Source organism: Phytophthora ramorum, assembly GCF_020800215.1.
Source record: "Phytophthora ramorum isolate Pr-102 chromosome Unknown Phyram_PR-102_s0007, whole genome shotgun sequence".
Taxonomy (NCBI): domain Eukaryota; phylum Oomycota; class Peronosporomycetes; order Peronosporales; family Peronosporaceae; genus Phytophthora; species Phytophthora ramorum.
Genome location: NW_027150653.1, coordinates 640,797 through 652,370, shown reverse-complemented (window position 1 = coordinate 652,370; position 11,574 = coordinate 640,797). Strand labels below are relative to the sequence as shown.

The 11,574-nt window shown below is 53.1% G+C and overlaps 2 protein-coding genes across 2 annotated transcripts; one reads left to right on the top strand and one right to left on the bottom strand.

Annotated features, from left to right (window-relative positions):
• Nucleotides 1–2,797: 2,797 nt before the first annotated feature.
• On the top strand, nucleotides 2,798–7,586 carry KRP23_8226 (putative helicase MAGATAMA 3; the record flags this gene model as incomplete). The annotated part of the gene is made up of 2 exons (XM_067893641.1): nucleotides 2,798–6,073; nucleotides 6,147–7,586. 2 exons carry the CDS (start codon nucleotides 2,798–2,800, stop codon nucleotides 7,584–7,586), a joined length of 4,716 nt encoding a protein of 1,571 aa, XP_067743151.1.
• Nucleotides 7,587–7,669: 83 nt separating this feature from the next.
• On the bottom strand, nucleotides 7,670–8,323 carry KRP23_8225 (uncharacterized protein; the record flags this gene model as incomplete). The annotated part of the gene is made up of 1 exon (XM_067893640.1): nucleotides 7,670–8,323. One exon carries the CDS (start codon nucleotides 8,321–8,323, stop codon nucleotides 7,670–7,672), a length of 654 nt encoding a protein of 217 aa, XP_067743150.1.
• Nucleotides 8,324–11,574: the final 3,251 nt, after the last annotated feature.

The following is an 11,574-nucleotide window of genomic DNA, read 5'->3' as shown; positions in this document are numbered from 1 at the left end:
GGAAAATAGGACTGTTTTTCACTCGGAAATAGCACAGCTTCTTCCGGCGCAGGTGGCGGCGGTGAAGCGGTGGTCATGACTATAGCCACAACATGGCGCAAACCTCCGCGGCCAACGACCCCGTTTTCTGCCATGCCCACCACACTACTAAGCATACGCGTGTTGGTCAGAATTTCGACAGGATCGTAGCCCAGCTTGCGCATTAACGGTCGGCTCAGCATAATATCCCCCTTTTCAGCAGGTAAATCTTCGGGTGAGATCCAGCAAACCACATTGGTCAGCAGTAGTTTTCCCGCAGGGGTGTCGACTGAAATATTCAGTTTGATCTCCTGCGTGATCGCAACCACCGCACCACCAAATGCTTCCGCCTTAACTTGCACTTCCAAGTTTCGTATCGCCAACCACAGTTTTCTCGCCCGCAAGCGCTGCACTAGCGATTCCGCCACGATGGAATATTCGGTGCCAGTGTCGGGTGTAATGTATCCGGTCTCGACGCCGTTGATTTCACACGGAATCGCGGGTTTATCGTCGGCGGTTTGCGTGCGGGGCAGCACGTCAGGCTTGGTGACGCTACTTACAGCAGCTACACCGTGTTTGCGGTGCGCACGGACGACTTCTCGGGCCTCCTCCGTAGTAATATCGGGCCACTGGAAACCTAAATGTGTAGAATCTCCACACTTGAAGCATTTTCTATCTGGCGGTGATCTTGCGGCAGGTTTCTTCTGCTGCTCAAGCGTTTTGCCTACATACAGAACTGGTGGGCGAAATGATGGTGGTGAATTCTTCTGCTGTCATCCACGAGATTTAGCCCCGGCTGGTCCTGGAATCGATCTGCTATTCCCTGCGTTAATCTTGCCACCGCCAGGTTGGCTCGCATTCTGTTGCGCAGAGGGCAATGCCGCGTCAAATAAACAGAAAGCCTGCACCTTGGGTGTCAGTCAATTGAGAAAAGCTTGCACAGACGTTTTCAACGGCTTGTTGCTGGTCTTCTTCAACTCGGTGAAGGTTGTTGCTTTCAACGCTGGGGGTCGAAGGCCATTACAGAGGTACTTCACAGAGAGCTTGGATTCTTCCATCGGGAAGTCGTTCATGTCTTCCGCGTCCAGTACTGCATGAAAGTCGGCCACCAGTCGGGTCACCCGCGATTTAGAGTCGTGTCCATCGCGAGACTCTTCATAGTGATTGCGAGGCGCGCATAATCCTTGGTATCACTGCGCCTGGCCTTTAGAAAGTAAGCCTTCCACACGTCTTGAGCCACCTCGTGCTCTGGATGTTGTAGCTCGTAATTGCAAATGCGCAGAAGCGTCTTGTTCTCAATACACGAGCTGAGGGGCATCATTCTGAGCTGTCCTATACTGCTACTACCATCATTCAAGGCACGGACTCGGCGTTCATATACAAGATAGCTGTCCATGAAGGCTATCTTCTCCTGCCGGGAGATGCCTCGATAAAGTGGGGGAGTGGACCCAGAGCTAGTGTCAGATGTGACATGACGCCTTCTTTGGGCTCAGGGTCCTCCATCTTTGTATCTCGTGAGTCGTCTGGCGGGTCCCTAGCGAACCAGCTCCAACGAGCTTGCCCGCGTGGCGAACTTGGCGAGTGGACCACTTCTCGTAAATTCTCGAGTTCTTGAGCCTGACGACCCGCCGTCCCCGATGCTTCACGCAGCATACCGTTGTGTGCAGCCATGAGCTGCTGCTGCTGCTCCACCTGAGTGCGCAGCGCGTCGTAACCCCTCCTTTAGTTGCTGCTGGTTCTGGGACTGCTCCTGGATGTAGCCAGAGAAGCGTTTGACTATCTCCTCTTGCTGATCATGAAATTTTTGATGCTGCTCAAACGTGAGCTGCTGAACGGCCGCAGACTGCTGGGCCATAGCTTCAACTTGCCGACTCCGTTCTACTTGCAGCTGCCGGTCTTCTTGCAGGGATTGTTGCAGCGACGACGTCAACGTTCTGCGCGACAGCGTCAGCTGCTCTTCGACCACTGCGTCTTGCGCCTATTCCCCAATGGACGAGCGCCGACTTCTCACAGGAGAGGCCATCCTATGGCACGGCTCCTACTAAAGAATTCGTTGTTGCATCGCACCTGCGACTGAGACTTCTAAATGAGAAGTGATTGAATATAAAGAACTAACTAAATGAAAGCTGCCAGCTTTGCTCGGAGGGCCTCTTCGCTACTCTGCTCCAAGAGGCGATCCACATGCAATCCTAGCAGCGACTACGCAATCCTCCAACCTTGTCACGAGGCAGCAGCGCCCTTTCACCAGGCACCACGTCCTCTTAGTCGCCTTGTCACGCCGATCAGTGGGTGGATGATGATGCACGCCGACAGCAGTGACTGCCACGTCGTTTGCATCCATGCTGGTCATCAACTGAGGCAAGTCATACCTTCAGTGGGTAGCCAGCATGACGGTGGCGTGCACCACCGTCAACACCGTACTTGATCTGCCATGCACCTTTAAAAAGTGCGATGATGTGGTCTTGTTGACCATGCGCCGGATCGCCACAGAATACGTAGTGCCTACCGTCAATAGTGAAATACGGAGATGCGATTCTGCTGAAGAATCAAGGCGTCGCCGCACGTGAAAGCAAACATGAGCGTCGTCAAAACTCACGGCAGCACTGGCCTTCCTCCTAACGCCGAATCTAAGACGTGGCAACTATAAAAAAAATGAATAAAAATATAGACCAGCGTTTTAGCGTGTGTTTTTTTTTTTTTAGTGAAATTCCTCTTTTGAGTGAAATTGCGATTGAGCCATAAGTAAGGCCGAAATTACCTCAATATTACTTGTGTGGCCATGGACAAGAAGCGCAAGGCACCGGGCACTGCCACGTTGCGCAAGAAGCCACGCAAGAGCGACAAGAGCGAGTTTGTCAGCGTCGAGGTGGGCATGCGCGAGTTCAAGAAGCGGCTGGCCAGCGGCGCGTCGATTGGCGAGACAAGCGCCACGGCCGAGGTGGAGGACCTGACGCAGGACGTGAAGGCGACCAGGAGTAGAACCAGCACGAAGCCTCCAGCCAAGAAGGCGACGCCGAAGAAGACTGCGCCAAATAAGACTGCAGCTGCGGTGAAGAAGGCGGCAGTGAAGAGAGCGACGCGGCAGACGAAGATGACGCTAGCGGAGGTGAAGATGCAGTTGGAACAAGAGCAGAAAGAGAGAGTGGAGGCGCGCATTCAGGCGCTGCATCGAGATATCAAGCCTACTACTGCTTCAACTGGTTCTGCTGGTGATGGGCCTACGTCTAGCTCAGTTGTTCCGGCCACTGCAGTTACTGCACCGCGTGCTGTGGTTACAAGTGCGGCGCAGCAGACTTTTGACAAGCCAGTGAGTGAGGCACCGGTGGTGCCAGATCTCCTAGACACACCACCAAGCACAATCCCACCTTGCCAAGCTCCAGTCGGTGCAGCTCCAATTTCGCCTGCTCACCCACCAGCCAGCACGGTCAAGAACGAGTTCATTGCTGATGACATGGAGGAAGATCTCATCTTCGCAATGGCGCTCGAACAGGTCGAGCGGAAGCTAGCAACCCCGCAGGAACCGCCAATTTCTACTGACGTTGTGGTTGCTGCTGCCTCTAACACGTTTGCATCGCCGAGTGTCCAAGTGCCGGTTGCCTCCCCGGTTCCAGTAAATTCGTCGCTTGTAAAGCCACCGGTGCCGACACAGGTTCTTGAGACAGCTAAGTCCCAACTGCCAGAAAATATGGCAGAGGTAAAGCTGGAGGCACCAGCGGTGGTGATCGCACCCGAAATGCTGGAAGAGATGGGACGCTTGAGAAAAGAGAATGAACTCCTCAAGCGGTCCAACGAACTCCTTCAAGCTGCTGTAACTTCACCGACGTATGCAGCTAACCAACCTTCTCACGAGCATCGTACTGCTCCTAATGGCAAGCATGCTCGAGTCTCGTCTACAAGGGCGACTTCATCGGATACTGCAACCACCAGTTCCACCGCTAGATACCTGGACCTACGCAGGTGCGACAGCGACCACAATATGGCGTCTGTATCGGAGGGTGCTCAACCTCAAGCGTTTGCTACAGATGGACATTTAGTTGAAAACCGCGATGGGCATACAGAGCACCTACGTGAAAGCATCCAAAGTGGTGCATCTGGTGGCAATTCTGAAGAACCATTGTCTCATGGCCAACGCAAGTTTGATGAACAAAACGCGCCTCCTGTCGAGAATGAGATCTCTAAAAAGGATTCTTCTGGGCTATCGACTGCGAATGTATCGAAGGAGGACGCGTCGACGTCTTCATTGCCTAGCCACTCTGAACCTGGTGACAATAATGATCACTCCCCACAGCTGCTTGCAATCGATCATGCTCCAGATCAGCAGGGTGAAAGTGCGTCACCTGTAAGAGCTCAACCAACGGAGTATGTATCCGAACACTCTGCGCACGCCACGACCGGAAGTGATGAGGGTAACGCGTCGGATGTTAGTATGTCAGAAGTTGAGGAGGGAGAAGATGATGATGAGATGAGGGAGAGCAATGGGAAGGAGGAGGTTGTCCAGAACGACGACAGGATTCAACAGGGAGACGCTTTCGAGGTTGTCGGCGACGGAAACATGGAGGGTAGCGAGGCTGTTCTCTCCAATGGCATGGGTGGCCCTGCACAAACACCACCGACCCCCGCGGATTCCAAAACCCGTGATGCTTTGATTATCATCGAATCTGATGATCACCAAATGCCTGGTACACCGTTAAGCAGCGACATTATCGAGCGAACAACAGCTCCGAGCAATTCAGACGAGGAGGAAGATGAAGATGACGATGACGAAGTGATGACAGTAAAACGTAGAGGTCGGCGAGAGATTATCGCATCTTCCTCATCATCGTCCGAGTCCGAATCGGAAAGCGAAGAAGAAGGTGCACGTGGTTCTCCAAGTGCGAATGAGCTAGAGGCCGCACTAAGAGCAGCAGGGGGTGAATCTGGCCGTAAGAACCTGCCTAAGCCATCATCGTCTAGAACAGCGACTGTAGTCAACAGCACTAAACGCGGGGCAAGCGTTGCTGCCTCATCGTCTCCTTCGCTACCAGTGAAAACTACGTCAAAGAAACGGAAGACCCCAGGTCTTACTAAAAAGACACCGAGTGTCAAGAGTTCCTTGCTTTGGCCAGCACTTGATGAATTCTACGATTTTCTGTTGGATATGACACCAAGAAACGTTCGTGGATCGGAGCAGAAACGAGAGCACCTTCCGCGATATGCCGGGGGAAAGCTGCCTGCTCAGCACTCGTCTATTGAAGACTATTGTGATGTGCAGCTCGAAGCGATCATGGAAGAATTGGTTGCGTCCGTTAACGACTCTACCGACAGAAGAGGTGGTGGACGTTCAGGCCCAACCCGGCACCTGTCACTCACATCGGTGTCGCCTTGCGGTGTGCAGGCGTCGACATCATCGCTGGGCCTGAGTTTTGGGGCCATCTTCTCCGAAAGTGGCTTTACCGGAAGCACGTCCAGCAACAACGATTACATTCTCACTTTCGATGCATCGGCACTTGGCAGGAAAAGCTCGTCGGACTTCATGAGTGGCGACTTGGTGCTAGTGCGCTCTCCACGCTGGAAAAACTACGAGATGTGTGTGTTTGGCGTGGTACTGTGCGACTCTGTTGTCGCAGTAGGAGGAAAGAGCAATGCTGGAAGCAAAGGTGGTAACAGCGGCGGAGGCGACAGTGACCAAATTTGTGTGCTTACTCGTGCTCAAAAGCGAGACCGAGAAGACGCAGTCGAAAACTTTGGTGTGTTGACGGAGCTATGCTTATCGAATCAGCGGGCGCCCAATTGGAAATGGTCTCTGCAGCAAGTGCACAACACAACCACCAGTGCGCGCGAGTTCCAGGCAATAAAGGCGATCTCGTTCTTGCCAAATGATCTCAAGCAAATGCTACTACACGGAAAGCAAGCACCTTCCAGCAAAACAGAGCAGGCGTCGAAGAAAACCTCGTCATCATCTTCGATACTTTCGCCACGCTTGCTGAAGTACCTGCAGAAGCACTACAATGACTCGCAGATGCAGGCGATTCTCGGCTGCCTGAGTGAAGACAGCAGAGTCATTATCCAAGGACCGGTGCGTTGCGCTCTTTTGTTTCATCTCTGCTTCATGATGATCTAACTGCGATTTATCGTTTGTAAATGTGCAGCCTGGAACAGGCAAAACGAAGACTATCCTAGGGATTTTATCTGCATTGCTGGATGGTGCTGGGCTATCCACGCTCCAGAAGGCAAAGGGTACGGCTCGCATTCGCGTGGGAGCATCGCTCCAGAGTGCCCGAACCTCGGCGGTTTCCAAGACTGTGGCTGAGACCTCAATTCGCGTTTTGGTGGCTGCGCCAAGCAATGCTGCCGTTGATGAGCTGGTCGTACGAGTGCTTAGCGAAGGCTTGTTTGATGGAGGGAAGGGTGAGCCTTATCGCCCGCGTATTGTGCGCGTGGGTCGTCCGGAGACCAGTCAGCAGCAATCAGGCTTGGCTGCAGCCCGAGAAGCGAGCGAAAGCAAGAAAAACCGCAAGAAAATGCGCAAGTACGCCCGCGAGGTGGAAGAAGTCCTACTCGAGAGTTTGGTGGCGAAGCATCGTAGCACATTCCCGACGGTAAAGCAGGCACGCCAGGCGATCATCAAGAACGCACAGATCGTCTTCTGCACCCTTAGTGGCGCGGGTTCTGTGGCAATGTGCGAGTTTGCGCAGGACTTCGACGCGTTGATTATCGACGAAGCCGCCCAAGCTGTGGAGGCTAGCACGCTCATCCCGTTCAAGTTCCGTCCGCATCGCGTTGTGCTCGTGGGTGACCACAGACAGCTGCCAGCTACGGTGATCTCCAAGAAGCTTGTATCGATGGGCTACGACCGCAGTTTGCAGCAGCGCCTGGTCGAGAATGGCTCGCCCGTGTTGCTGCTGACGAAGCAGTACCGCATGCACCCGGAGATTGCCGAGTTCCCGTCGTCATACTTCTACGGAGGGCGGTTGATACAGGATGCCAACATGCGCGAGTGGACTGCGCAGGACTATCACCGTGATCAAGCGCTCAAGCCGTTGCTGTTCTTGGATGTGCAGGGGGCTCAGAGTCAGGTGAGCGGGTCCACGTCGCTGCGCAACTTGAGCGAGGTCGAAGTCGTGGTGCAGCTCGTCCGTCGTCTCCTGAACAAGTTCCCGCACATTGAGTGGAAGAAGCGGATCGGCGTGATCGCGCCGTACAAACAGCAGATCTACGAGGTGCGCGGTGCGCTGGGGCGTCTCGAGTCGGAGTGCGATCGCCCTCTGGGCATCGAGGTGAACACCGTGGACGGCTTTCAGGGCCGCGAAAAGGAGATCATCATCTACTCGTGCGTGCGAACGAGCCACGGCGGTCGCCGAAAGAAGCAGCGAAGGAGCCACGACGAGGAGCGCGACGTGCTGGACGCCTTCTGGGCCGACGAGCGGCGCATGAACGTCGCCATCACGCGCGCCAAGAGCAGCTTGTGGATCGTGGGCAACTCGACACTGTTGCAGCAGAGTCCCGCGTGGCGAGCGCTTATCCAACACACAAAGGACCACGACAGATACGTCGGCGATGCCGCGTCCACTCTACTTGCCGGAAAGTAATTAGCAAATGACTAATAGACGAATAGAGACCAACAACTTTAAGTACTGCCGCGAACATCACTGATAACCACTAACACCGCTCGCTAGAGAAATGATTCCGGGTATCCACTACCCGCTTTTTTCCTCTCGAGCTCTTCCTTCATTGACAGGATGCCACCAAGCGTGGTGGGCTCCACGACCTGGTGTGCGCCCCCGGTTTCAGCCACCGTGTAGCCAAAGAAATTGCTGTCGTACATCTCGCACGCGGTGATGCATTCTGGGCCGTATACGTGGGAGCTTAACTCGATTTGCCCAACTGAGAACCCCGCGTCGCCGAAACTGGTACTACCACTAAAGCAATAGCTGGAGCCCACGCATACGGCATTCATGTGGACCGTCATGGTACGCCTATGTCTCAGGTCGACGCCGGCCTCAAACAGCTCGATCGAGGCTTCGAGCGCATCGGCACAACTCCGACAACTGCTCCAGTCGAAAAGCACTCGAATCGTTACATCCGGTCGATTGATTTTGAGTTGTTTCAATGTCTTGGCCAGCGCTGGGTGCTTCAGAGCGTACGTGCCGATGCGTACAATCGCGTCCCGCTTCGCATCCTCGAGGTTACGCAGAACCTCCGCCATATCCTCGCTGTCGGGATCGCCGAAGCGGATGCGAGGGACAGCGTCCAAATTCTCCTTGACCTTGGGCCACTTGGCGACGAACGTCTGGTATCGGACGACTAGCTTGCCATCCTTGTTCATACGTCGGCACACGCCAGCCAAGGTGGCGCTAGTGTCGCCAAGTGGCGTGCACCGCCAAATAGCCCACACTCTGGCAGCAATGGCGGAGGGATCGCTGTGGGACTTCTCCGGCGGCAGTTCGCTTCTGTACGCATTGCACAAAGTGGACACGGATCGACGCGGCTGCGAGTTCGAAGCGACCCGCTCGTAGTCGGAGAAGCATATCTTCAGCCTCTTGTTGTACTTCTTGGCGTGCTGCTCACATGCTAACTAGATGCGTATCGCCTCAGCGCGGGTTACGGACCCCATGGCCACGGACACGGGGCATGCGCGTGGACGAAGAAGAGGTGACGAACAATGCGGACAGGCTGGCAATTGCGCAGGCAAATGCAGTCTTGACCTTGGTCCGGCAAATAGCGGGATGCCTGCGGATCTCATCCATGAGTTTCTGTAGTCTCTATCGTATAGCCCTCAAATGCACAATTCTAGCCATTCCCAACAGAGCTGCTCCGTTCGATTCGTAGCAAACCCACTCACAGACTTGGAGGAGACTACATGCATACATACATGCATACATACACACACGCTTTTAGTGTTGAACATACAAGTGACACTCTCGCGGCAAGTACGCCTCTGGATAATACAGCATTGTTCAATTTGAAACCAGCATGGGAGAATGGAGGGGGGTGTCCACTATGGAATCCGAGGAAGCGTTCGAGGCTTGTAGAGAGTCGTCAATGTATTGCTCTTCGATCTACCACAAGGTCCAATTTGATTCGTGCAGTGCGTGCGTCGGTTCTCACGCAAAAAGTGAGCGTCGTCTACGCTGCATCAGCAAAATTTGCTCGAAGTACGGCAAGGGCGGAGTTATCTGGAAGGTGCATCACTGTGGCCTCTCTTATCTTAATTCACAACCAGCTCAAGTATATCCGAGGTGAACACGGAGGGAGAAACACTGTAGAGGCCGTGAGGGGGATGGGGGGAGGGATTGTTCATGAGCGAGTCGATCGTCCTGCGATTGCTGCTAGTTCAGCTTTCTATTCTGCAACAAGGTCGGTGAAAGTGGACACGCGTACGTGAGAAAAGGTGAAGACGACGATCCATTCGTTATTGGGGTCACCTCGCTCTCCTTGATCGACAATGTTCTTCTGTTTGCTACTCGATATAAACTTTTCCAACGCGGACGCCACATCCAAGCTGAGCGACCTTGAGTATCCGGTCATTACCTGTGGTTTTATAGATCAGGCTCGATCATACCAGGTTGCAGCACTATTTATTGTCAGCAGACGCACGGCAAATAAGTATGGGCAATGTTTTCGGTGCTTTGCCGAGCTTGTATACAAAATACGTGGACAGCATCTGCATGTCAGTGCTGCAATGGGTGATGCTGACACCGCTCAGTATAACGGCCTCCTGTCAGCTCCAGAGTTCGCCGGAGCGAAGGTGCTGATTTCCATGGTTTGTACAACGTACGAAAGCGCATCCGACACTTGTCAATTGACGAAAGGAAACTTGTCATGACTTCTATCATGGATATGCATTTCTGTGAGAGCATTAGTGAGTATCTGGCCTGCCGTGAAGAATTGCTCGCAATGTAGAAAGATGTGGAAACCTTAGCGGAGCTCCGAGCGTACATCCAAGAGCAAGAGCAGTGGCTAGACAGTGACCTCTGGAGATGGCAAGCTTTTCATGTATGCAACAACTAACAATGCGTGCGACACATTTAACGCACAATTCAAATCGTTCATGCAGCGGTGCTGACACCACATGCGCCTACTTCTCCATAGAATTTGCGAGTTCGTCGAAACCATTAGGTCACAACCTCCAATTTCGAGTGAATATGTTCCAATGCCTACAGCGGATGTAATCGATGCCGCAGTTTTGGTGATGGAGGCGAGCCGTATTTTGGTAGAAAGTACGGACAACGACGCATGCGTGAAAGTGAAAGAACTATCCGGCGTGGTTGATAGTGAAGAAATTACGCGAGAATTCGACACACCCATGAAGTGGACGCAATGTTTAGCGAATTGATTGACGATGATGCTGATCAGGTGGTCTCACTGGATCGTACAACAATATCGACACTGCGGTCAAGCTCAGGTGGTACCCTAGATGCAGAGTCAGATGAACAGCTCACATACCTTCGTACAAATTTGGCAGACGCAATCGAAGACGAAGATACCTCACGCAAACATGATCTGTACACAAACGGAGTGAAATGGTCTTTACGGTGAGCTCACCAACTTCGAATGCCCACAACCGGTTGGAGTGTGGATATTCAACGTCAGGTTTGCAGCTGCAAGTATTATACCAAGTTCAATACGGGCTGCCGCGTTGCTGTGTCTCGGCACAAGCGCAACCTGCATTATGGAAACAAAGAACAGTGACCGAAGTGACAAAAAGAAATGTAGGCAAAGCGAAAACCAAACGGAACTCAAGTAAACAGAAGCCTAACCGAGCCAAGCCTCGTGGAGGAACAGGTAAGCGCAAAGTGACCAAGACAACGTCCGTAAGAACAGAGGTGGGGAGACCTTCCTTAGCATTGAGCGCGTTCACCTTCCAGCTTATACTAGACAATTAACGGCGGCGTCTACAGCCAATAATCGATAATACACGTTAAAGCAATATTGTCGTACAGCTGCTACTGTAACAGGTATATTCCGGAGCATACGCCAAGCTCAAACCTGCTCAATCGTGAAGCGCGGGAATACCAGGCGGCTTTCGAAAGAGCATGTGACGAATCGAAAGCAGGGGGTTGACCACGTACATCAGGGATCCGCAGTTCAAATACACTTCACTCACCGCATCCTGGTACGTTTGCCGAGCCTGTTCTATGCGAGCGTTTGCAAAACTTTGGGATGATTTTTCACTTTCTTCACACGGCTCCGGAGAAACCATCCGATCGCCTAGATTATCGCAAACGCGTCAGCAAGACGACTAGCCACAGCTTCAAACGCGTCTTCGCTGGTACGGCTCTTGTCCTTGTCGCGTGCTAGTTGAGCAGCACTAGCACAGCTTTTGATGGCGACTTCGATGACACCACTTAAAATTCCGCGATTGCAGGCCGTATTTGCGCGAAGTAGCTTTTCATTCATAGTTGTCAGATAATAGTGAGATATGGCACGGTTAACTGCGTGAAGGGGTTGCAAGGCTGCTTGGCTGCATCAGCATTGAGTGAAGGAACGGATCCGGTCTCCGGTCTTCGTGTGCGTGGGGTTATCACGGCGACGTCATCCAGCAGTCCAGCATCAGTACCGGATGGTGATACGGGG